The 27040-nt window shown below is 44.3% G+C and overlaps 1 protein-coding gene across 6 annotated transcripts in view; it reads left to right on the forward strand.

The window, feature by feature from the left end:
- The window catches only part of TBC1D2B (TBC1 domain family member 2B), an 86968-nt gene that overhangs the window by 37299 nt on the left and 22629 nt on the right, over positions 1-27040 (forward strand). For all 6 annotated transcript variants that reach the window (XR_014260871.1, XR_014260872.1, XM_082450782.1 and 3 more), the window contains 5 exons: positions 15174-15337; positions 18157-18395; positions 19086-19481; positions 25217-25327; positions 26340-26533. Coding sequence is in view for 4 of the 6 variants with exons in the window: in XM_082450782.1 (XP_082306908.1) it covers positions 15174-15337; positions 18157-18395; positions 19086-19481; positions 25217-25327; positions 26340-26533 (1104 nt within the window). In the remaining 2 variants the exon portion in view is untranslated. The remainder of the gene's footprint in view (positions 1-15173; positions 15338-18156; positions 18396-19085; positions 19482-25216; positions 25328-26339; positions 26534-27040) is intronic.

A 27040-nucleotide genomic window follows, 5' to 3' on the forward strand; every position in this document is an offset into this window, starting at 1 on the left:
CTGTATGCTCAGAGATACTTTACTCAGCTGTGTCCAGTCTACTAATAAGCCTGTCAAAGGCATCCTTCATTTTTTTTGCAGTGTTTTTTTTATCTCTAGCATTTCTTTTTGGTTCTTTCTTAGAATTTCCATCTCTGCTTACACTGCCCATCTGTTCTTGCATGCAGTCTACCTTATCCATCAGGGCCCTGAGCATATTAATCATAGTTATTTTAAATTTCCCACCTGATACTTCCAACATCCCTGCCATGTCTGGTTCTGATGCTCGCTTGTCTCTTCAAACTGTGGAGGTTTTTGCCTTTTGGTATGCCTTGTAATTTTTTGTTGGTAGCTGAACATGATGTTCTAGGTAAAAGGTAACTGCTGTAAATAGGCTTTTAGTAATATGGTGATGAGGTGTGGGAGGTGAGGAAGTGTTGTGTAGTCCTATGATGAGGGCTCAGTCTTTTAGTGAGCTTGTGCCTCTGGAGTTTGAACTTCGCAAGTGTTTCTCTGTGTTTTTATTCCTCCCTTAGGTGGGGCAGGATGGCTAGAATGGGCTGGAGTTGAGTATTCCCCTTCCCACAGGTCAGTTAGGCTCTGATAATACCCAGGTTAGGCTCTGGTTAATAGTTTTCCTGGAAGGCAGGCCTTGTTAAGAACAGAGTACTCTGGAGTATTTAAAAATTATTTCTTTTCCCCTCTCCCTGCCAGAAGCCAGAGGGAATTTTTCTCTGGTATTCACTGTGGGAACCTGGTCGAGCTCCTGGAGGTAACTCTCACAATATTGTGGGGACCCCTATGACAGGCCCCCTGGAGTTTTTAACTCACAGTTGTCTGTACTGAGCCTCCAGCAAGTCATCAATTACGGTGAGTTTTCCTACCCCGGCACTGGTTCCTTAGGTGACTCTGTGCTCTAGGAAGCTGCGACTCCCTGTATTGGCCTGTCCTTCCAGTACTGGGGATAGCAGTTTGCCCTGTGTCCTCCCTTCTCTTATGGATCCAAGAAGTGGCTTGTTCCCTGGTCACTGTTTCCCCATATTCTCACTCCCTGAGCTGCTGTGTTCCGGCCATTCCATACCTTGCTCCTCACCCAGGACCTTCACTCATGGTGTGCCCTTCTGCTCGGGGTGCCCCATGTCATCTGATTCAGTCCTTTGCCAGCCGGTACCGAAGGTAAGGTGGGAGGGAGGAGGCAAGGTGGGGCTGGCTCCCTGGGTGCCTGCCCCTAGAGCAGCACTGCTTTCATTGATTTCAACCTGTTGGACTTCTCCTTAAAGGGTTCTATGCTCCTAAACATGTTAGAAAGCCACCAAGAGGTTCTCCCTTTCTTTTACAGGTTGAGAAGCTGAGGCTTAAGAGAGGTAATGAAACCACAGAAATGTGTCTTGGTGGGGGGCTCTGAGGAGCTCCAGTTCTTTATGTCTCAGCACAGGAAGAATTCTGTGAGAGGCAAAGTGATAGATAAGAAGTGGTTTATTAGAATAGGACACTTGTGAGGTTTACAAGCGGGTGGGCAAGAGGGTGCCTCCCCAAGAACTTAGTTTTATAATCAAAGGAAAAGAGGGGAGGGGGAAAAGACCATCTTCTTCCTCACTCTTTGAGTCTTCCATCATTAACTCCTCCGACATGTTGGGAGGGGGAGTTTTTGACCCTATATGGCCCATCCAGGACTGTCATGGTGCTATGGAAAAATTATTTCAGGTCTCAGTATAATGAGGGTCTTTCACTTTGAAATGTCACTTTTCCCAAATTATTGCTTTTTATGTGTGCAGAGCACGTCCTAGGGGTCATTAACTTACTGACATCACAGGGCAGGATGTGGGTATCATTCCACCATTGTTTTATTGTTTTGGGACATGTCTCATGCTTCTGTTGCATGGTTTTGTTGCAAAGCAAGCCTGCTTGGCTTTGTTGCTAGGCAGGCCTGCTTTCTTGAGTGATCTTTAACTTACAGGGATCTCCCATACTTTTTTCTTTACTTACGTTCCCTTAGTGGAATTAACTATTTAATCACCTACTTTGTCCCTTTACTCTGTCCCTATCAGTAAAGTGACTTGCTCAAGACACATAGCAGGTGTATGGCAGATCTGAAAGGCACCTTGGGTGCCTTGATTGGAGCCCGGTGTTCCTTCCACCTCTCATTGTAAGAACATATTCGGAAAACTGTCGATTTGCCAGATTTTCATGCCTAACTAGCCTCATCTGCCCTCAAAGTTAGATAATGGAAACGGGGGGAGACAGACCTGTAACACTGGCGGCTTTCTGATTATGGAGTGTGTCCAGCCTAGGAAAGTGAGCACGTGTCACCTTTACTTGTAACAACTGACTGTTCACTTTCAGGGTTAAAGGTCACTTGGAGTTATCTTCTGTCAGCTGTGCCTTCCCACTGTAGCCCAGTGATTAAGAGCCAGACAGCTGAGTTCAATTCCCAGATCTACAACTTAAAAGCTGGATAACTCAGGCAAATGACTTAACTTTCATTTGTAAAATGGGGGTAATAACCACATATACTTCAGGAGATCAACATGATGATGACAACTTAAGCTGACCCTCACTAGGTACTAGATGAGAGCTAGTTGTTGGCATTTTTGGGGGAGACACAGCTCATGGCAAAGCCATTCTCCACGGAGGTCCAGGGGGCCACTTCCTGTAGAAACCCTGATGTTTATTGATTGGCATAGGGATCTTAGGTGTTTATGGTTTTTGTTTTCTTTTTTTTACTTACGGCGTGTTTAACGAAGGTTTAAATAAGATGCTTTAGGTGTGTAGAGAGATTTTAATGATCATAGAAGTATTAAAACAATATTTCTATATTATAAATTCATGGCTCAAAAATTACATATATTTTATATAAATTTAAAATGGTGTTTTAATTAAAGTGGCTTAAGGGATAATTTTTTGTTTAAGTTTTTTTTTTTAATTAATTTATTTTATTTTTGGCTGCATTGGGTCTTCGTTGCTGCGCACGGGCTACTCTAGTTGTGGCGAGCGGGCTTCTCATTGCAGTGGCTTCTCTTGTTGCGGAGCATGGGCTCTAGGTGCGTGGGCTCAGTAGTTGTGGCTCACAGGCTCAATAGTGTGGCTCACGGGTTCTAGAGGGCAGGCTTCGTAGTTGTGGTGCATGGGCTTAGCTGCTCTGTGGCACGTGGGATCTTCCTGGACCAGGGCTCAAACCCGTGTCCCCTGCATTGGCAGGCGGATTCTTAACCACTGCGCCTCCAGGGAAGCCCCTTAAGGGATAATTGAATGCTTGTCTGCTGTGCTTTTATTGTGTTTATCAATACAGTTGAAACTCTCTTAACCAGCTTCCATTCCTCCAGCTCCCCTGTTTAACTGACATTCTAAATTCCCTCTATAGAGCTGTGGACCGCAATGACCGCACGAGACTAATGGGCTACTGCAGGGCACCCTGTGCCTCTGCTCCCACCAGCCACCTGCAAACTTACCAATAGTCGGCTGGCTTTGTTCCTAACTAGTTTTACTTGTTCTTGTAATTACATAATTCAGTGAAATACTTAGTAAGCCCATAACATATTAAAATGAAACGTTTTTTCTGTGAAAAGTAAGTTGAACGCTTGGGGGAAATTTGATATAGGTGAGTCACTAAAAAATTGCCAGGATGTGGGTGGCACAGTTGTGAAAGATAGGAGAAAAAAAATTGTTCAAAACGTATAAAGATTCTATACTTAGATTGTTTCACAACTGTAAATCCCCATTCTACTTTTTAAAAAGAAGCAAAACAAATTTGCGAAAGTTAGATGATGTCTTATGGGTGTGATTTACCCAAAAAAGATACCAGGGAACTGTGGTCAATAGCCTCAGACTCAAGAAGAAGCCTTGGCTGGCCTACATCAGGAGGATGGCACACCAGCGCGCACTTACTTGTGCCTTTATAGGTACATGTGTCTGTTTTAAGTTACTGTTAAATGGTTTCCCGCTTTAACCAACGTTTTCATTAATCTACTAACAGTCCAGATCACTTCAGGTAAAAGAATTCAGGTGAAAGCTCTCATGTGCAGTTCTGGCTGGTCCATGTGTGAGTGTGCATGCTTGGGGGTGGGAGTGGGAGTGTGTGCCCTGGAGCCCGTGCAGAGTTTGAACAGGATGGGTAGGCGTGGGAGGTGTGCTTAGGCTGCAGCAGTGCTGCAGGTTGGGTGATGGCAGTGAGCATTGCCCTGTGGTTCTGTGGGCCTGGACTGCGAGTCCATGGCCAGGTGCTCAGCCGTGCCTGACATGTGGCCAGCAGCTCCCAGGGTCCAGCTCTCCCTCTGCTCAGGAGTGGGGTCACGCCGTGGCTAGTGCTGTTCGTAGTCAGCCTGGGTTTTGGAATCACAGCCCTGCTACTCATTAGCTGTGTGATGTTGAGCCAGTAACTTAACTTCTCTGAGCTTTATATTCTCCATTAGTATAAATTGGCGCGTGTGTGTGTGTGTGTGTGTGTGTGTGTGTGTGTGAATGCCCTTCCCCAGTGGGTGGGTGTGTTAAGGTTATAAATAAGAACTGCCTAGCTCAGTGTCTAACTCATTGTAAGTGCTCAGTAAAAAGTGGTCACACGATCCAGTCCTGTTGGTATTGCTGCCACTGTTGTTACCCTGCCTCCGTTGAGCCAGTAAGTGAAGTGGATCTTTACTTTATTATCCATAAGTAAAGTAGAGGGTGCCTTTCTGGAGGATGGGCGTGAAGACCGGGGTGACTGGGAAGGTGTGCTTATCCTTCTGGCTTGCCTCTGATAGGTCTTCTGCTAGCCGCTGACCTGCTCTGACCCTTTGTCTTTTGTTTCCCTCTTGACCCCTCAGGCCAGGTATATTTATCTGTGTACATGGCTGGCGTTCTCAGGAGACTGTTCTGGTTTGGCTGGCTAGGACCATGCCTGGTGGCTCATCCCCAGTTTGTAGCAGAGGGTGTGGCCCAGACCAAAGCAGGCAGATAGTTGGTGAATTTGGGGAAGTCGTTCATGCCCAGTAACTGTAACATGGTATTTATTTGTGGTTTTCCTTGTAAGGCACAGCTCTGACTATACCAAGACAGAATTTAGTCACCATGCTACTGCCCCACGCTGATGTTTTAAAGCCAAGCCTTCTGGAGAGGGAAGCATGAAGGAAGGTGACCGGCTTCCTGGCTGGCAGAGTTTCAGTGATTGCGGGAGTTGGCTGGGCTTTCTGCGCCTTGCTGCATTAGCGCCCAGTCCTCTCCGACAGCCCCTTGGGGAGCAAGGGTCATGCTCAGCAGCTCTGTCCCAGCAGTCCTCTCCACCTCCACTGGCCGCGCACGTCTGGGGGCCCACGAATCAGAAGGGCCACGGTTGCGTGACACCACTCCATGAAAATTGCTGCAGTGGTGAGAGGAGCGATGGCTTTGGCTTATAACCCTGGCTGGGATGTGTGGGTGTCCTAGTCAGCATGGGAAACAGGCTCAGAGAACTTTGGTGCCTTGTTCTGGGCCACCGAGGGAGGGAGTAGTTGGCCCACGTCTGCCATTGTATTTAGAGTTGGGGCTGGGAAGGGGAAGCTGCCTGCACGCTGTACTGTGCCGGTCCTGGGCCCACCTATGGCAGGGGCCCTATACTCTCAGTGACCCGAATCAGTTCTTGCCACTAGTTCAAGCCTTCCCGGAGGCGTCTCATTGCCTTAGGCCGCAGGCTACACTGCTGAACGTGGCATTAGAGGGCCAGTGGGCTCATCTCCCTTGTCTCAGGCCTGCTTGGCCTCTTTCAGTTCTTCAAACGCACTGTCTTCCCTACAGGCCCTGGTCAGGCTGACCTTTTGCTGGGAGGGCTCTCTCCTCCTGGTGACTCCCGGTCACCCTTCAGGGGAGCCTCGTTCCGCCCACCCCCGTGCTTTTCCTTCACAGCCCTTACTACCACTTGGCATTATTCTGTTTCTTTGCATTCTTGTCTGTGGTCCACCTCCCTGGTGGGGCTGGGGGCTCCATGGGGGGGGCAGGGACCCTGTCTGTCCTGGCTGGGTGTATCCCCAGCACCTCACATGGTACTTGGCATGTGGTGTGTGTCTGGAGCCTGCTTGAGGAAGGAATGATGCGTGAAGGGCTCAGTACCCTTCCCAGGGCAGAAACACTCTGTTCCCGCTGCTCGGGGTTTGTCTGTCCTCACCCTGTGCACACGTGCGGGTGACACTGTCCACCCCCTCCTGCCAGGGGCTGCAGTTCCGTGGGTGCTGTCTTTTCTATTTGGCCTCCTGGGAAGGGGTTTCCTTCTAATGAAGTGTTGTTCACCTTCTTGACTGGGAATCCACAGCAAATAATATACATTCATACATAAATGTATACTGTTTGTAAGCACACAAAACTGAAACAGAAATTTCATACAATTTTAACTGTTATATCTAGTAAAGCTGAGTACTACTTTCTCTTCCAATGTATTAAAAAAATTCCCATCATGACCCTTGAAATTGATTTCATGGCTCTTTAATTCTATCTCCTGGCCCGCTAATGGGTTGTCACCCATAGTTTGAGAAGCACTGCTTGGAAGGCTGCCTCTGGTTGTGTGGCCTGGCACCCCCCCTCCCCCCCAGTCATCTTTGCATCTTCCCCTCCCCCCTCCTCTGTGGCCTGGGTGCACCATTGGTTAAGAGGTAGTCCCTCCCTGCCTTTGAGGTACTTACAGTCCTCAGGGGAGACAGACAGGCAGGTAAGGAGTCCTGCCATAAGGCACTGTAGGGTGTGGTTGAGGGCTGAACCCAGCAGGTCACGCCTCCCCGGGTGCACTGAGTGGGGTGGTCGGGGAGAAGGTTGGGGAGGGCAGGCTGTGCCATGGAGGATGAGTTTTAACTTAGGACTTGAATTATGAGGTGAGACCTGCCAAAGGGAAAGGTAAGTACAGAGACTCACCTAAGCAAAGGTATGGAAGTCAGAACAGGGTTTCATGAGTTCACAAATTCATGTGCTGGGAGCTTAGGGTGCTGGGTGGAGGTGATGATCAAACAGTTGCTGAAGAGGCCGGGAGGCCCAGGGTGAAGGGATGGGGTAGTGTCTGTCCTTTGGGCAACAGGAAGCCGGTAGAGCTGTACCTGCCTGGAAATTCTATGATGAGATTAGTTTTACTTTGATTCTTTTTTTTTTTTTTTCTTTTGAGGCAGTGCACATTTTATTAGATGTGTGTTCTTTAGAATAGGTGGACTCATTATCCACATTAAATGTATAGGATATTTTGGAAAGAGCCTTTCTTTCTTTTTTTAAAAAAAATATTTATTTATTTATTAAGGCTGCCCCGGGTCTTAGTTGCAGCACACGGGATCTTCGTTGTGGCATGAGGGATCTTTAGTTGCGGCATGAGGACTTCTTAGTTGTGGCATGCATGTGGGATCTAGTTCCCCAACCAGGGATCGAACCCGAGCCCCCTGCATTGGGAGTGCAGAGTCTTACCCACTGGACCACCAGGGAAGCCCCTGGAAAGGTCCTTTCTGATGACACTTCTTTCCCATTATGTCAACAATAAATATATTTTAACTTTAGACATAATGCTCCAAACTTGAATGCCTGTTGAAATACGGACTGTAACAAAAAGTAGTCTTGCAAAGCCCATGGTTCAAAGGGCAATAGCTTATTGGAGGGTGGTTGTGTTCATTTGCTCTGGCTGCTGTAACAAATTACCATAAACTTGGTGGGTTAAAACAACATAAATTCATTCTCTTAGAGTTCTGGAGGCCGGAAGTCCAAATCAGTCTCACTGGGCTAAAGTGAAGGTGTCAGCTGGGCTGGTTCCTTCTGGAGGCTCCAGGTGGGAACGCGTCCCTGGCCTCTTCCAGCTCCTGGTGGCTGCCAGCATTCCTCGGCCCGTGGCCACCTCACTCCAATCTGCCTCCCCAGTCACGGCACTTGCTCCTCTTCTTATAGTGATATCTTGCTCTGCCTCTCTCTTGTAAGGACACTCGTGATAAATTTTGGGCCCTCTCAGATCATCCAGGATCATCTCCCCATCTCAAGCTCTTAATATAATCACATCTGCAAGTCCCTTTTGGTTATTTCTCCTTTTTTTTTTTTTAATCATTTCAAATAACATTGTCCTGGTATCCTTGTACATATGTCTCCATGTCCTTGTGAGAATCTATCTGAAGAATTGATTTGTGCGAGAGGAGATACTGCATCATCTTTATTAGGGTAGCTATTGCCAATCAGAGCCCCCCTGCCCCCACTTTTTGTTTCTCTTGACAGGGCTTGTAGTTAGGAGGGACGGAGCTGATAGGCTGCCCTGGAGGTAGCCTGCTGTCCTTCTGCCCCTGTCTTCCTGACACGTACAAGGTAGTGGCAGAGGCCAAAACTTGGCTGGGCAGGGTGCTTGTAGAGCTGTGAGCTCTTGAAGGATTTGATGGGGCATTTTCCAGCCATTCTGTCAACTTCTAAAATTCTAGCTGATTATCAGAGTTGAAATGAATGTTGAAAAAATTATTACTGTTTTAGGTGGACATTTTAAACTGTATGTAGAGAAATTGAACTGAAATATGTAAACCTAGAAACAGGTTTTCTTATTAATTATATAGATTGCTGGTATTTGGTTTGTTTGTTTGTTTTTAAATTTTCATTGGAGTATTTACAATGAAATAGGATTTACAATGTTGTTGCTGGTGTTTGTTTTTAGAAGTTCAGCCTGAACACGGCAGCTGTCAAGGTGACATTTGGCTGCCTGGTGGTCTCCTGCTTTTCATTTCAGATCAGAGTAGCTGAGTGTTTATTGAACAAAACAGCAGGCACCTAGCACGGTGCCTGGAAGGGCACAGAAGTTCTCTCAAAGGATTGTCAGATGACATTGGGTTCTTTAAAGGGCAAGCACTGTATGAGAAGGGCCGCGAGCATCAGCCAGCAGAACCCCGTTTAAACTGGCAGTGAATTCTAATTAGTGCACAGGCAGGACACCTGGTCAGTGCAGAGGCCTCTGCTGACTAGAGCGGATAGGACGAGTGGTTTGAGAAGCGTATACTTTACTGACCCCCATGTTGCACAGTCACAGAATTGGGTTTTACCACTAAGATCTAAAGCAGGGATTGGCTCTATAGTGTTTCAGCTTAAAGAGGTTTTTGCTTTGAGCCTGATCTGGTTTCTTCATCACCTAAGGCTTGGCAGGTGGTACCTCCCCCAACCGACGCTCAGTCCCTCAGCCACAGGTGAGAGCATGGCATTTGTGCAGGTGGGCCTCGTGACAACGCAGGGATGGCAAGACCATGTTGGGGAGAAGGAGGGCGTGTGGAAGTTCTGAGTCATTTAAGTTGCTGTTCTCTCTCCGCAGGCATGTTCTGTTCTTCCCTGTTCTCTCATTCCTCCCTCCTGTATCCACCGTTTAAGGACCAGGGCTGAGTAGCACAGTTTGAAGGCTCGGGCAAATGGCAAGGAGAATTTAACTCCTCAAATCGATGGTGATGGTAGTAACATGCCACATGTGAGTGAAGGCTGCTGTGAGACCCTGGCCATAAGCCGGGCAACTGAAATTTTATAGTGTAGTGGGTCCAGTGTACTCAGCTAATTGTATCAAAGAAATGAGCAAAAGTATATGGAACATTTGTGAAAGTTCCTTTTTTTCCTGAGCAACTATTTTGAAATAGCTTTCTCCACAATTCTGTAATTTTTATAAAATCAGACTTTACTTCAACATTGCTCATTGGGTTATAGTGGGGATTTTACTAGCATTCCTCTATGCAGTTCTCTGGGAAGATGTGTAGCCCGGTTGCCAGGCACTAGAAGAGACTTAGGAAATAAACAGTACCTGTAACAAGCTCTACATTGTTTGTTTGCCAGTTCACTCTTGGTCCCAGTAAATAAACCATAAGAAAACTTTTATCAGGTGTAAACATATAAGCAGGTATAGTTGCCAGGTTCCTGGGGACTCCTTGTTAAAACAATTAGAGTGATGGGAACATAAATGTTTTAGATAATTTCTCTGCATTCTTCTAAATTCTTAAAACACTTTAATGAAATTCAAATAAAGCAAAAAAAAATCATGCTTTCAAAAACATAAAACACTGAAAATGACTATTTTACATGAGAATGTCATCTGATTCACACTAGAGATGAAGCTACCTTTTCATCCCCTACCTTTAATCTACCTCAGGAAACTCCAAATGATGCACATTTCTTCCTCTTCTTTATTTGTTTTTCTTTATTTTTAAATATTTTCTTATTTATTTGGTTGCACTGGGTCTTAGTTGCAGCATGTGGGCTCCTTAGTTTTGGCTCGCTGGTTCCTTAGTTGCAGCACGTGGGCTCCTTAGTTGCAGCTCATGGGCTCCTTAGTTGCAGCACGTGGGCTCCTTAGTTGTGGCTCATGGGCTCCTTAGTTGTGGCATGCGAACTCTTAGTTGCGGCATGCATGCAGGATCTAGTTCTCTGACCAAGGATTGAACCTGGGCTCCCTGCATTGGGAGCATGGAGTCTTATCCACTGCACCACCAGGGAAGTCCCTGTTTCTTTATTTTAATAACCTTACTGAAGTATAATTTATCTATGTTAGGTGTACAGGCTGATGGAGTTTAGAGATTATACATAGTCATGTAAACACCTCCATAATCAAGATATAGAGCATTTCCACCACCCTACAAAGTTCCCTCATGCCCCTTTGCATGAAATTTTTAAGAATTTCATATATATGGAATCATATTGTATTTGTATGTCTTCTTTCATTTAGCATCATCTTTTTGAGACTCATTTATTTTGTTGAGTGTTTTCATATCTCATTCCTTTTTTATTCCTGAATAGTATGCAGTAAGTATGGATATATCACAATTTGGTTTTCCATTCACCAGTTGACAGACCTTTGGTTGATATCCAGTTCATGGCTGTTATGAATAATGCTTGCTCTGAGTATTCACGTCCAAATCCTACATGTAGACATGTTTTCATTTCTTTTGGGTAAATATGTGGGATTGGGATTGCTGAGCTGTTTAGTTAAGTGTATATTCAACTTGATAACATACTGCCCTACTGTCCTCCAGGTGGCTGCACCATTCTGTGTTCCCATTAGCGGTACATGACTGTTGCAGTTGCTCCACATCCTTCCCGACACTTGGTATTGCTGGTGTTTTTAACTTTAGCCATTGTGGTGGGTGTGGTTCATTTTGGTTTTAAGTTACATTTCCCTGATAATTAATAACGTTGAGTATCTTTTCATGTACTTGTTGGCCATCTGTATATCTTTGGAGAAATGACTATTCAAGTCCTTCACCCACTTTGAATTGTTTATTCTCTTATTATTGAGTTGTAAGAGTTCTTTATATTTTCTGAATACAAGCCTTTTGTCAGATATAGGTTTTGCAAATATTTTTCAAAGAAGAACTTTTAAATCTTGATAAAGTTCTTTTATCATTTTAATCTGTTACAGATTGTGCTTTTTGTGTTCTGTGTAGGAAATCTTTGCTTAACCCAATGTCACAAATATTTTCTTCCCTGTTTTCTTCCAGAAGCTTAATGGTTTTAATTCTTACTCATTTATATATTTTAAGTTAATTTTTATGTATTATGTGAAGTAAGGGTTGAAGTTCATTTTTTCCCATACAGATAACCAGTTGTAGTACCACTTTTTGAAAAGACTATCTTTTCCCCATTGAATTTCTTGGGACCCTTGTTGAACATCAGTTGACATTATTACATGCTTAACATTGCCCCATGGCTCGTTGATTCTTCCTTCGTCTTTCTTCTCTCTGTTTTATTTTGGATAGTTTCTATTGCACTGTCATCAAGTTCACTAATCTTTCCTTCTGCAATATCTCATCTGCTATAAATCCCATCTAGTGTATTTTCATCATAGACATTGTAGTTTTATCCCTAGGTTATTTTTAATTGAAGTATAGTTGATTTACAATGTTATGTTAGTTTCAGGTATACAGCAGAGTGATTCAGTTATATATTCTTTTTCAGATTCTTTTCTATTATAGGTTATTACAAGATATTGAATATAGTTCCCTGTGCTATATAGTAGGTCCTTGTTGTTTATTTTATATATAGTAGTGTGTATATGTTAATCCCAAACTCCTAATTTAACCCTCCCCATCCCCTTCCCCCTTTGTAACCATAAATTTGCTTACCATAAGTTTGCTTTCTATGTCTGTGAGTCTGTTTCTATTTCACAGGTAAGTTCATTTATGTCAGTTTCTTCGATTCCACATATAAATGATATCATATGATATTTGTCTTTCTCTGTCTGATTTACTTCAGTTAGTATGATAATCTCTAGGTCCAAGCATGTTGCTGCAAATGGCAGTGTTTCATTCTTTTTTATGGCTGAGTAATATTCCATTGTATATATGTACCATCTCTTCTTTAACCATTCATCTGTTGACAGGCATTTAGGTTGCTTCCATGTCTTGGCTATTGTAAATAGTGCTGCAGTGGACATTGAGGTGCATGTATCTTTTCAAATTAGAGTTTTCGTCTTTTCTGGATATATGCCCAGGAGGGGGATTGCTGGATCATATGGTAACTCTATTTTTAGTCTTTGAAGGAACCTGCATACTGTTCCCCATAATGGCTGTACCAATTTACATTCCCATCAACAGTGCAAGAGGGTTCACTTTTCTCCACACCCTCTCCAGCATTTATTGTTTGTAGACTTTTTGTTGATGGCCATTCTGACTGGTGTGAGGTGATACCTCATTGTAGTTTTGATTTGCCTTGCTCTAATAATTAGCAATGTTGAGCATCTTTTCACGTGCCTGTTGGCCATCTGTATGTCTTCTTTGGAGAAATGTCGTATTTAGGTCTTCTGCCCATTTTTTTGGTTGTGTTGGGGTTTTTTTTGTTTGTTTTTTGTTTTTAAATATTGAGCTGTGTAAGCTGTTTGTATATTTTGGAAGTTAATCTCTTGTTGGTTGTGTCGTTTGCAAATATTTTCTCCCATTCTGTAAGTTGTCTTTTCATTTTGTTTCTGGTTTCCTTTGCTGTGTAAAAGCTTTTAAGTTTAATTAGGTTCCATTTGTTTATTTTTGCTTTTGTTTCCATTACTCTAGGAGATGGATCTAAAAAAATATTGCTGTGATTTATGTCAAAGAATGTTCTACCTGTGTTTTCCTCTATCTCTAGAAGTTTTGATTTGGATCTTTTTCTCACATCTTCCGTATCTCTATTTAACATGTTCAGTCTTTCTTCTAGCTTCTCAAACATGGGGAAACAGTTATAGTAACTTTTAAAATCCTTGTCTACTAATTTTATTATTTGTCATTTCTGAGTCTGTTTCTGTTTAGTGATTTTTCTCCTTAGAATGAGTGGTATTTTCCTACTTCTTTGCATGCCTGATAATTTTTTATTGCATGCCCGAATTACGAGTTTTACCTTTCTGGGTGCTAGATTTTTGTGTGTGTTCCTGTACATATATTCTTTTTTTAAAAAAATTATTTATTGATTTATTTATGGCTGTGTTGGGTCTTCGTTTCTGTGTGAGGGCTTTCTCTAGTTGCGGCAAGTGGGGGCCACTCTTCATCGCGGTGTGTGGGCCTCTCACTATCGCGGCCTCTCTTGTTGGGGAGCACAGGCTCCAGACGCGTAGGCTCAGTAATTGTGGCTCACGGGCCCAGTTGCTCCGCGGCATGTGGGATCTTCTCAGACCAGGGCTTGAACCCGTGTCCCCTGCATTAGCAGGCAGATTCTCAACCACTGCGCCACCAGGAAGCCCCCTGTACATATATTCTTAAGCTTTATTCTGGAATGTACTTTAATTACTCAGAAACAGTTTGAAGTTCATTTTTAAGCTTTTTTAGGTGGTATGAGAGCGGACTTTAGTCTAGGGATAATGTCAGTAACCTTTTTCCAAGTACCAGCCTACCATACTCCATGACGTGTGAGGTTTTCCACTCTGGATGGTGGGACTAGACACTATTGTGTGAGCCCCAGGGATGGTTCCCTCTGCTCCTCTCAGGGGGTTCTTTCCCCATTCTTGGATAGCTTTCTTACACACAAGCCTGATAGTACTCATCTGGAGACTTGGGAACCCTCTGATGTTTCTGCAGCTCTCCATGCAGCTCTTTTCTCTCCAGTACTGTGCCCTGTGAACTCCACCTGCCTTGGGATTCCCAGCTCTGTCTTATCAATTCATGGGAGAGCTCCACCTGGGTTCCCACCGCCTGCACCGTGGCCTGGAAAGTCTCTAGGCAGTAAGCTTGGGCAGGGGTGGGGCTTACCTCGTTTGTTTTCCACCTCTCAGGGATCACTGCCCTGTGTAGCCTGATGCCCAATATCTGAAAATCATTGTTTCCTGTATTTTGTTCAGTTTTTCAGTTGTTTCAGATGACTGTAAATCCAGTCCCTCTTAGTCCATCTTCACTGGAAGTAGAAATCCCAACCTAGTTTTTAAAAGTTTTAATGAAATAATTTTAGCACACAGGCAAGTGTAAAGTATAGTAAATTGATTACCTGGGTAACCACTACTAAACTATATAATTTTGTCATATTTCTGCTGCACTTTTTAAAACATTATAGATATGGTTCAAATCCTTTCTTGTCTCCATGATCCCATTCTTTTCTTGCCCTTCACAGGAGTAACCAGTGTTCTGTATTTGATAATTATCATTCTTGTGTGGATTTTTAAGCTTTACTACATATGTGTGTATCTATAAATGATATCTATTAACAGTATTATCTTGAAGATTTAAAAAAATATCATGTTGTACATGTCATTCTTCAATTTTCTTTCTTTTCTTATTCAGCATTTAAAAAATATTTGTCCATATGATCCATGTAGCTTTAGATAGAATGTACATTCCACAAGGACAGGAATATTTGTTCACTAGCATATCCCAAACACTTAGAACAGTGCCTGGCACATTGTAGGCACTTAATTAATATGTGTTGAATGAATGAATTCACTTTAAGTGATGTATAGTATTTGATCGTATGAATATGCTACAGTTTATTTATCTGTTCTCTTGTCAATAGATGTTTAGGTTGTTGGGGTATTTTGCTAATATGAATAGTGCTGCAGTGGATGTTCTTGTTTGTGTCTCCTTGTGCACATGTTGAAGAATCTAAGAAATGCTGGGTCGCTGGGTCTTAGGGCAAAAACTTCTTCAACTTATCTGTATGTTGCTGAATTGTTCTCCATGGTAATAGTTCCAGTTTAGACTCCCACCAGCAGTGTATGAGAGTTCTCATTTCTCCATATCCTCACCAACATTTGCTATTGTCAGATTTTAGTTTTTGCCAAGTGTATGTATGTGACCATTTTTTAAAAAAATAAAACATTTCATTTTTCCCAATAGAAATTCAATGTCTTCTTTTCGCCCTGGGAGAGGGCATAACGACAGTCGCAGGAGTGTGTTTTACACCAGTGAAGAGTGGGAGCTCTTAGATCCAAGCCCGAAGGACCTGGAGGAGTCCACGGCACAGGAAGAAAGGAAGAAGCAGATCCCTGAAGGAAACAAAGGTATGGGTGTGGTCCCTGCTGTCTTTCATTCTCTCCGCTGCCATCTGTTAACCACTGGTGATGTGGGAGACCCTTTGGTAGCAGGTATCACTGGGAGCATGAGACCCAGCAGGAGTTGTGTTCTCTTTGTGGGAAATAAAACATAAAGGCTTGGAAATGAGATGTCGCAAGAAATAAATAACTGTCCAACCCTGCGGTTCTGAAACCTTTTCAGGAGGTAGAAGATCTGGAAGTCATGGTGCTCTTTACAGAAATACTGATTTTAAAAAAACTAAAACTTTTTATTTATAGGAATTTGTTAATGCACACAAAAGTAGCAGCTGTAGTGTCACATTCCACAGTTTTGAACTTATGGCCTCTCTTTTTTCCTCTGTATCTCCTCTGAGCTCCTGCCCCTCCTGGCACCCACCACCAGCTGGGTTATTTTAAAGGAAGTTCTAGATATTAGTCCTTTGCATCTGTAAACATTTTAGTATGTATCTCCAAGAGATGGCTCTTTAAAAGAAACACAGCTTCATCGTTATACCTAAACACTTACAGTAAATCCTTCTTGTCTACTTCTCCGGTTGTTCCATAAATGTCTGCTTGCAGTTGGCATGAGCAAATGAGGGGCTGACAGGCCCCCAAGTATGTTTAGTTGTGTGTCTTCTTGGATCTCTTTCAGTCTGAACAGCTCTCTGGTTTTTTTTGTCTTCTGTTTCCCTTGCCACGCCTGTTGAAGAAACAGGGTCTTCATGCCGAGGAATTGCCCACATTCTGGATTTTGTTAATTATATTTTTGCGGGGTCACAGAATATACTCCTCCATCCCTGTATTTCCTGTACACTTGTCACTAGAGCAGAGGCCTGCCCAGATTCAGGGTTGACTTTTAATTATGACAAGAATATTTTGGGGTGGGGTGGGGGCTAGGGATGCTGTGTATTTCTTGTTGCATCACATCTGGAACCACATCATATCTGCTTTTCCCTCTTTTTGTGATGTTAAGGTCAAGCAGGATTTAGGGTGTCAGCCTGACCCGTTCATACATCTCTCCATTGGCATTTTGCCTAATGCGTTAAGCAGCCCTTCATGATCCTACATCCATTGATCCATTGAGGGAATATTGATGTTTTAAATGTAAAATAACAATAAATAATTTTGAAATTCTGCCTTATGCTTCATTCTGGAACGAGCTGGCAGGATTAGGAGGCAGGATTTTAGGAAATCTTTACTGAGAGCACATATTTACTGAAGGTAATATTTTTTTCTGTCCCCGGGAAAGGACCACATGACTTGCTTTGGTGGGGAGTTTACTTGTGATCCCCAGGATGGTAGCATGGAACCCTAAGGTCCAGTGTGACGTGGTGAAGATGTGAGTCACGTGCCTCGTGACCCAGCATGTGGCACAGCCAGTGGGGCACCCAGGAGAGGGGCTCATTGTCAACTGGGAAGGCCTTCTGAGGAACAGGGATTTGTGTTGGGGATTTGGATTGTTGAAGGTAAACATTGTTGGCTCTGACTTCCCCATAGAGACTCTAGGAATGAAATGGAAGGGTGAATGGTAGCAAGATTGGGAAGGAAGAATCAGTAAGGCTTAGTGACTCGGGTGGGGCAAGAAACTCCCAGCACCCCTGCAGAGCAGCTTCTTGTCTGGGAGCAGCCTTCTCAGCCTCTGCCCAGCCCCTGATCCCTTTGAGAGGGAGCCTGTGTGGAAGACACGGAGGGACAAGGATGTCTCTGGATTTTTATCTTGCTGATTCATGGATATTTCCTGTAACGGCTCCAAGAATCAGCCTGCCAGCTTCTTGTCCGTGTCATTCATGGGAAGTAAGCTAATCTGCGTACACACAGAAAAGTCCCCCAATCAGGAATGTATAGCTCAATGGATTTTCACAAAGTGAGCATATCCATGGAGACAGCACTTACTTGAAGAAACAGGACAGTACCAGGAGTCACAGCCTCTATCCCCAAACCCCTTCCAGTCACTGCCTCACCTCCCACCCCCGCCCCCGAAACCACTGTCCTGACTCCTAACATCATAGACTTGTTTTGCCTGTTTTCTAAAGTTATATAAATGGAACCTATATAGTATGTACTCTCCTCTTTATATTTTTAATATATATTTGAATCCATTTATACTAAAATTTATTTGGATCCCTCAATATTTTTAAATACTCATTTTTAAGGAAGAGAATAAAATGTGTTTACAATTAAGAAAACATAAACTTGGGGTTTTTTTGCTTTGTTTTTTTAGTAAGGACAGACTAGCTAAAAATAAGCAGCCGGGGATCCCTAGTGTATCTCTAAGTCCTACCCTCTAACTCTTTAGATGCAGGCCCTGTCCTTACTAAGGTGCCTGGGGGAAGGGACACCTTGTGTTCAGGATGCTGTAGGAACCTGGAGCAACCACGTTCTTCCCTGGTCTGTGTCTCTGTTCTCTTTGGTCCTCAAAGTACCTGAAATAGGAAAATGGTGATGTGAACACATAGGCTTAGAACTGATCTTTTGGAAAATAAACTTAACATTACAAAAGAATCTTGAGAGAGCTGAGTACAGTTTTGTCATAAATTCCTCCTTAGTACTAATGTATAGTCTGACTTTTTTTTCGTCTGTCTTAATGCAAAAATTGAGCAATCAAATAGAGAAAGCTTTCTTTAAAAGTGATCACATGAAAGATCATCTTTGGTTTTAAGCTTGGTTATTATCAAGAATGAGGTAGGAGCAGAGAGTGACGCATGCAGAACTCCTTAGAGGATGATAGATGGAATGTTAATGTATTTTACTGGAATTTCCAAAAGGAAAATTTGACCTGAACTTAAACAAGTTTTGTTTTTATGTAGGAGTAACTGGCTCAGGATTTCCCTTTGATTTTGGACGTATTCCCTACAAAGGAAAACGCCCTTTGAAAGACATGATTGGATCGTATAAAAATCGCCACAGTAGTGGTGACCCTTCAGCCGAGGGGCCATCGGCATCGGGCAGTGGTAGCACCAGCAAGCTGGCCTCCGAGATGCAGCTGCAGGTCCAGAACCAGCAGGAAGAGCTGGAAAGGTTAAGGAAAGACTTATCCAGTCAGAAGGTAATTCTTCTTCCTCACATTTCTATCTCATCTCATGTCAGCAGACCAGGGACCAGAGGAGCAAAACCCGGCTTTCATGTCTCTCTGACTCCATTATTTCCCAGAAGGTGCTTTTCCCCTAAGAGTTGTATGTTGTCATGGCCATCGACCTAGGCACTGCTGCTCTGCTTGGACATTTGAAATTCCGACGAGAGTGAAGACCCCTCAGGGTGGGTCGGGGAGGGTGTTGTCTGCACCTTGCCCATGCCTGCCCTGCTGTCGAATCTCTCTGAGCATAGCTTCAGCCCAAGGCCCATGAACAGTTGTTAAAAGAGTTTCCACATCCTGTTAAACAGCAGCTTCCTTTTGAGCTGATCACACCTAATTATACTTAATTCCTCAGCAGGTCAGTGAATTTAGACCTCAGATTTTTTAATACAGATGAACCTTTACTGGGAGCCATTGCTAATTGCAGTCTGCCTGTCCACTATTTCCTGTTTCCTATTATTGTTCTCTACAGACAGCCTTTATGGAATAAATATTTTTCCTTCTCTATTTTTGAGATCCTTCATGAGGAAGTTGGGTATTAAAATATTTCCAGTAAAGTTTCTGCATTTGCTCAAATACCAATGGTTGCTCCATGCAGAGTTGCCATGATTTCTGCTTTTTCTCCTGTCTCTGCTCCCCACTCCATCCTCCCCTGGCTCCTAGGAGCTTGTGCGGCTTCTGCAGCAGACAGTGCGGTCCTCCCAGTACGACAAGTACTTCACGAGCAGCCGCCTCTGCGAGGGGGTCCCGCAGGACACGCTGGGGCTTCTGCACCAGAAGGACGACCAGATTCTGGGCCTCACCAGCCAGCTGGAGAGGTTCAGCCAGGAGAAGGAGAGTCTTCAGCAGGAAGTAAGGACGCTGAAGAACAAAGTGGGCGAGCTCAGCGAGCAGCTGGGGATGCTGATGGAGACCATCCAGGCCAAGGACGAGGTCATCATGAAGCTCTCCCGGCAGCTCAGCGAGTGCGAGGGCAGCGTGTCCTCTCCCACCTCCATGCCCAGCTCTCCTGTGGCCCTCCCCACAGCCAGGGACCAGCTGGAACTGGACCGACTGAAAGTAAGAGCAGGGCGTGGGCCCCTGTTATTGGGACAAGAAATCCAAAACCCGCTAACAGCCTGTCTGTTGATGTCACTCTAGAGCTGCTAGCCTCAGTGAACTAATTTGGTGTGACAGCAGAGCAGCTGTGCCTTTTTTTTTTTTAAAACAAGTGCCACAGGACTTCCAGTCAGATAATTACTAGGTTTCTAAGAAGCTTCCTTGGAAAATGAAAGTCTCAGCCTGTCGATGTCGCCATAGCTCAGAACAGTTTCAGATCTTTCCCCTCCCTTGCTTTCAGGCAGCTGCGACTTCTCTTTCTTTTAAGGGTGTCTTTTAAGACACCCTTAGGACTTTATTACTCCATGTAACCTGCAGAGGCTGTTTCTTGCCCCCTCTGTGCGTGGATGCACACACCATCATTTGCATAGCCCGCCCCAGGACATAATGGAGGCCAGGTGAGGGAACACTGTTCCCAACAGCTAGTGTGGGGTCGGGTGGGAAAGCAGACCCTGGCTCCCAAGCACACCGGGGAAGGAGGCCTGCTCAGAGTCCGTGCCCCCCATGCCTAAGGCAGGAGGGTCCTGACACTCAGAAGGGAGGGCAGAGCTCTCTTCCCAGTGTCCCTTTCTGGCTGGCCCTGGGGATGGGAGGCTGGTTCCTGAATGGAGGTGACTCTCCCCATCATACCTGGGGTGGTGGCCAGCTGATGAGGTAGGAAGAGCGTTAGTGGGAGGCATGGGCAGTCTGACTCTGTGCCCACGGAGAAGCGTGCTGGTCCCGAGGGGAGAGCTGAATGGCCTTGGGCCACTGTCAGGCCACAGCGAGGGTCCGAAAAGTTTTGCTGCCACCAGTTCTCGATTTGGAGAAGTTGCAGGTGGAGAAGTGTCTCCTAGGACATGAGGCATTGGGTGTAGCCCAGACCCCAGCTGACCCCACACAGTTCTGCAGCTCTCCGTCCCACCTGGCCGCAAAGTCTTCCTCACCTGGCTACCCACTTTTTGCAAATAATGTGGCACTCAGAATGTTTTGCCCTCCAAATGCAGTTTATCCTTGAAGCGCAAAGGTTTGCCACTTTTGAGGTTGTTACTGAGCCTGCTTCCTGACTAGTAGTACCTGTCATGCAGTGTCAATAGATTGGATGACTGATGGACATGCCTGGGCCTTAAAGATAATTCCAAAATGGAAATTAAAACACTGGAATAATGACGACTTTGTCGGAATATGTATGTGGTCTCCCATGGTGACAACTTCTCAGTGACGGCACCCAGTAGATATATGAGGCCAGAAGGGTTTATTGGTGAGAAAAACCAAAAGGGCAAAAACACCACCAAAACCCTCAATCTCATTACTTTATAATTATATCTACTACAAAAATAGCCGTGTTTAAAAAAAAAAAGGTCTTGGTTAGTGTTGCCAGTAAAATTTGGTTTTGTTTATATATGCAATCTAGAGTGTACTGACCCTAAATATACATCCCATCAGTGATACACGTTTTAAGACCACTTATTTAAGGTCAAGTGAATTTTATATTTTGCAAGCACATCTGTCTTCGTAGTGTTTGGAGAATGACACCAGGGCGTTCGGTTTCCAGGTCCCAGCGCTCGGCAGTGGGGGACGCGTGGGGAGCATGTTTTCCCGGGGAGCCGAGCCAGGGTGTGGAGGGGAGTGTGTGGCTTTGTTGTTGTGGCTCCACACAGCTCCTTTTGGAGACGACTGACGGAGCTGATCACAGCTAGACTTCTCGACCTTTGCTTTTTGCGGGGTAGCGGGTGACATTTTTTTTTTTCTCCAACATTTCTCAGCTTAATTTATAAAGTCTGTGGCTCCAAAATTCCACAACAGTGAGGTTAAGTGGTGACATAGCTTATGGAGAGGCAGAAAGGTTGTTAAGGGACTCCCCTGTGGCCTGTGCGTTCTGAGTGAGTCCTGCCCGGCTTGGTGACCTCATGTTTTCTGACATTGCTCTGCCTGGGCCGGATATTGCCAGGGCATCCCCTGTGCCATGCAGAAGACAGTCACATTCGTGCCTCCTCTGTGGTGGCACTGGGAGAATTGGAGTGAAGAATCTCATTGTCCTTCACTTTTAGATACCGCATGGTTCCCATATTGATTTCTTCGTTTGACCCCAAATTTAAAATGTCTAGGTGGGGAAAAAAAGATTTTGTGTGTGTTTTGGTGGGGGGAAGGTATCTTTTTTGTTGTTGTTACTGTTACTATTCAGTGTCTTGCTTTATAGTCAGTGTATGTGCCTGTAAAGATTTCTGCTTTTTAGAATATGCTAACATTTCTTTTTTGGTCTCATATGTGGTCACTTTCTGTTCCTGTAGTATCTTGAGGCAGGAGCACATATTGGTCTTAGGATTTTACCACCCTAATGATTTAAATATTTTTCCCATACTTCCTTCCAGGCCTTGTCCATGTTTACATAATTCTTCCATTTCCTGGAGTAGATAGACTTTTGTTTCATTCAGCCTTAGAACCCAGGCACTTTCTGTATTGCTATCATTAATGATCATCTTTTGACTCTGTCATCATTTACTTAATCAGCCTCTGTCTTCTTTCCTGTGATTTGTTATTTCATGAATATCTTCATGCATACAGCTTTTCCTTCTTGGGACTCTTTCATTCATTCATTCATTCAGTCAGTCAGTCAGCCATGTGCTGGGCTTTGTACTCTGCACAAAGTATACAGTCTCTGTCCTCCTGGAGCTCAGAGTTTAGTTTATAAAGCACAAAAACAAAAAAGCAGAATCACAACTGTAATAAACACCAATGAGGAAGGGGATGTGTCCCAGTATGGGGTGGTGGTTTAGACTGAGCATGGGCTCTGGAGTCAGACCTGGCTGGGTTCAAACCCAGCTTTGCCACTCATGACCTCTGACCTTGGGCAGGCTGGTTCACCTCTCTGCCTCAGTGTTCATCTGTGAAATGGCACTCACCTCATACGGTCTTGTAAGGGTTAAAAGAGGTATTCCACGTAAAGTCCTCACGGGGCACCTGGCACCTCATAGAGTCTTAGCTTGCTGTGATCATCATTCTAGAGAAAGAATCCTTTTTTTTTTTAATTTTTAAATTTTATTATATTTAGTTTTTTATACAGCAGGTTCTTATTAGTCATCTATTTTATACACATCAGTGTATACATGTCAATCCCAATCACCCAATTCATCACACCACCAGCCCCACCTCCCCGCCGCTTTCCCCCCTTGGTGTCCATATATTTGTTCTCTACATCTGTGTCTCAATTTCTGCCCTGCAAACCGGTTCATCTGTACTATTTTTCTAGGTGCCACATACATGCGTTAATATACGATATTTGTTTTTCTCTTTCTGACTTACTTCACTCTGTATGACAGTCTCTAGATCCATCCACGTCTCTACAAATGACCCAATTTCGTTCCTTTTTATGGCTGAGTAATATTCCATTGTATATGTGTACCACATCTTCTTTATCCATTCGTCTGTCGATGGGCATTTAGGTTGCTTCCGTGCCCTGGCTATTGTAAATGGAACTGCAATGAACATTTTGGTACATGACTCTTTTTGAATTATGGTTTTCTCTGGGTATATGCCCAGTAGTGGGATTCCTGGGTCATATGGTAATTCTATTTTTAGTTTTTTAAGGAACCTCCATACTGTTCTCCATAGTGGCTGTATCAATTTACATTCCCACCAACAGTGCAAGAGGGTTCCCTTTTTAGAGAAAGAATCCTTGAGATACATTATCAGGACTTCCTTAGACTGTAATGCACAGTTGGACTCAAAGACACAGATGGCAGACTGTGGTGTCCCGCTCCCCCGACCCACCTTGTGCTGCTCAGTCTCTGTCCATCATGGCCCAGTGTATTCTTTAGGTGCCCTCTAGCTCACCTTCCTTCAATCAGCCTGCCTTTAAGTAACGTGTTTGTTCATTGTTTCCAAATATGAGAACTTCAAGACGCCAGGAGAAAGGAGAACATCGTGATTCTGATCAGAAAAGGAAGTCTGTGGACCTCCTTTGGGGTTTGACAGCGCCTGTCTTGAACGCTTGTCATGACGTGTGGTCTTGCTGAGACTGAGAAGGTGTGATGCGTATCAGAGCTCAGGTGGGCATCGGGGGCCAAGTACCTGGGCCAAGAGCGCAGCAGGCCTGGCTCCCAGCCCGACACTTAGTAGTTGCGCAGCCTCTCTGTGGCTCAGCTCTTCACCTAGGAAATGGAGATGACGAGAGTGGCTGCTGAAGAGTTGTGAGGTTTGAATGGGCTCGAGGACCTCACGCGCCTTGCACAGGGCACCTGTAACCCATAGCAGGTGCTCCATAGGTGTCAGCGATTAAAGGGACTGCTGGAACATTTTCAGTTCTTCTGTATTTTCAGGGGAACTTGTGTACCGCCATGGTGGTTTCTAGTTTGGAGATTGGGGCATGTCTCTGGACACATCTCTGGGGAGGGGCCATGGTCTCTGTCCTGGGACAGCACAGGAGTCAGTGCCTTTCTTGACCACCCCTGGCCTGTGCTTGGAGCTGTTGTGATTGAGGGATCAGAAATTCCTTGAAAACTTCAAACAGAGTAGGAGAAAAACACATTTGTAAAAGACTGAATTTGGTAGGGAGCATTTAGAAATAACTGCCCCAGTTGTCTCAGAGGTTTCCTTTCGCTTGCCTTGCTCAGAGTTTCAAAGGCTGAAGGTCACGTATGGCACCCGCTTCTGCCAGGGCTGAACTTTTAGTTGGACTTGGCAGAACGTGTCACCAGCTTGTGATGTTCTCTTAAAAACAGAAAGTAAATGTGGCAAAAGTTAACAATTGGCAAATTTAGGTGAAGGGTATATTGTGTTTATTGTACTTTCCTTTCAACGTTTTCATAAGTTTGAAATTTTTTAATGTAAAAAAGTTGAGGAACATGTTCTCTTAAGTGCCTTGTACATTGTAGGTTATAGGTATTCATTATTAAGAGTAATCCTTTAGATAAGGGCATTGTGTATGTGTGTAGCCTCTTCCACATAAACTGGATAAGTAAAAATGAGAATGTACAGAAAATTTGTTCAGTTTCTCTAGTTAAAAAACAAAATGAATGTAAGGCATTACCTTTTGTACCCAACGAATGTGGGTAGATAAAATATTTGCATAGATTTAGGACATAAGTCCTACTTACTTTTCCTAAGGACAGGTGAGGAAAATCACCACCGTTAAATAAATTTATTTCCCCATCTCCTTCATTACAGCAGTAGTCCCTGCCTACCTTCTACTGCCAAGGGTAGCCACAAAGTTTAATCAGAAAGTGTCTAGTAATCAGCTTTCATTTCCTTAGAACTTGTTCTAACTTAGCAGGGCTATTTGATTGGTGAGGCAGCAAAATATTAATTATATTGAACAGGGGTCCCCAACCCCTGGGCCACGGACTGGTATCGTCCATGGCCTGTTAGGAACTGGGCTGCATAGCAGGAGGTGAGCAGTGGGCTAGCGAGTGAAGCTTCATCTGTATTTGTAGCTGCTTCCCATCTCTTGCATTACCCCCTGAGCTGCACCTCCTGTCAGCATTATGGTGAGTTGTGTAATTATTTCATTATATATTGCAATGTAATAATAATAGAAATAAAGTACACAATAAATGTAAAGCGCTTGAATCGTCCCAAAGCCATCCCCCCACCCCCCGATCTGTGGAAAAATTGTCCTCCACGAAACCGGTCCCTGGTGCCAAAAAGGTTGGGGACCGCTGATATAGAATAATCAACATTCAACCAATGTGAATTGATGGACCTTTTTTTTGCAACAGGATAATCTACAGGGGTACAAAACGCAAAATAAATTTCTGAATAAGGAAATCTTGGAACTCTCAGCTCTACGGAGAAATGCAGAAAGAAGAGAGAGGGATCTGATGGCAAAGGTGGGTCAGGATGGTTATATTTCTATTATCTGGTGGTAGGTATGATTCAGAAACGATTTAAAAATGGACTTGCTTTAAAATCAGTTCAACCCCCATGCTTGGAGGGTGTGGTTATTGATACCAAATTATATTTAAAATATATAAAGTGCATAGCACTGTGTTTAGTTTCACTTCGTGATGAAGACAAATAGAAATGTCCTGAGAGGTGGCTTTTATTCACACATATAATGAAGTTTACAGAGAAAAAATTAAATACAATTCTAAGGTTCCCCCAAATTAAGGTTCTTTGGATTTTGATTTATGCTACTGAGTTGTGTGAATCAGTTTCTTATCTATAAATGGGGATGGTGAGGGTGATGCCCCCTCTGTGAACCTGACAGGGTTGGTTTGAGAGTTAGATGTGACTGTGGCGGGAAAGGGCTTTGCAGGGTGTAGAGACATCACAGACTTTCCAGTTACAGTCAAATGAAGCTCAGTGACACTGTGTCAGCAGCTGTTGTATGCCTCATATACCTTTTGAACAGTCCTCAGAACATCTTCCCAAACCTTGTTCCTGCGTGTTTTCCAGGGGTGTATTGATTTGTCTGATAAGGTAGCAGATGAGAGCTAGTTCTGGGTCACAGCGTCCTAGGAAAGTATTGATGTTGCATGGGATAGCTGCTTGGGGCTTGTGTCCAAGTGGCACTCAGCTTGACCTCAGCAATGGGCGTGTGGCCTGGTTTCTGCTGCTCACCTCAACCCTGTCCAGAACCGATACGTGTGTTGACATGCAGAGGCCTTATTACCAGTACTTCTGTGTCATACCCCGTAGAAGGAAGACGGGGCCCATGTGGGCCATTTAAATAAGACAGGTGGCCTGTGGCATAAATTCATCTCTTGTCTTTGAAACAGTCTCTCTCTGGCTCACTTGCTAGTGGTTCTTGGCTTGTCATTCTTTGATTGTTTGAGGTACTTGAGGATTGCTCTTCCTGTGTCTCTGTCTGAATGGAGGTAACTACCACATTCTCTGTAGTATTCCAGCCTGGAAGCCAAGCTCTGCCAGATAGAAAGCAAATACTTGATACTGCTCCAAGAAATGAAGACGCCAGTTTGCTCAGAAGAACAAGGGCCTTCTCGGGACGTCATAGCCCAGCTGCTGGAGGATGCCCTGCAGGTCGAGAGCCCGGAGCAGTCGGAGCAAGCGTTCGTTAAACCTCATCTTGTCAGGTAAAGGTGCTAGCGACTGTTGGGGATGGTGGGACCCATTTCTCAAGCCCCTCTTTCCACAGCAGTAACCATTCATTGAGAACGTTACACAATTCTCCGTGTCTCGTTTGATGCTCATGGCAAGGACCGTCCAGTCATTAGAACAGATAACGTCATCAGTCTTGCTGTAATAATCAAGTAACAGAGCTGTGGTTCAGCCTAAGTTTTCATTCCAAGACCTTTCTCCCATGTACCATGCCAATGTGGGCGGTAGCCAGTTCTGCTGCAAGAGGAGCCCATCTTCCTAGGAGTAGAACCCTCTCCAGAGACATAGCTGCACCCATGGGTAGTTTGAAAGCCAAGGGAGACCCTAAGTGGAAAATTGGGTCTTCTCTGTAAGGGAAGGACACTTGGGTAACCTGATTCAGTGGTTCAGAACTCACTGAGGGTCTGATACAAGCCGTGGACACCCTTGGCCCCAAAATGCAGTTGGACACACACACAGTATTGCATATATTTTTCAGAAAA

Source organism: Balaenoptera physalus (assembly GCF_965194825.1).
Source record: "Balaenoptera physalus genome assembly, chromosome: 2".
Taxonomy (NCBI): domain Eukaryota; kingdom Metazoa; phylum Chordata; class Mammalia; order Artiodactyla; family Balaenopteridae; genus Balaenoptera; species Balaenoptera physalus.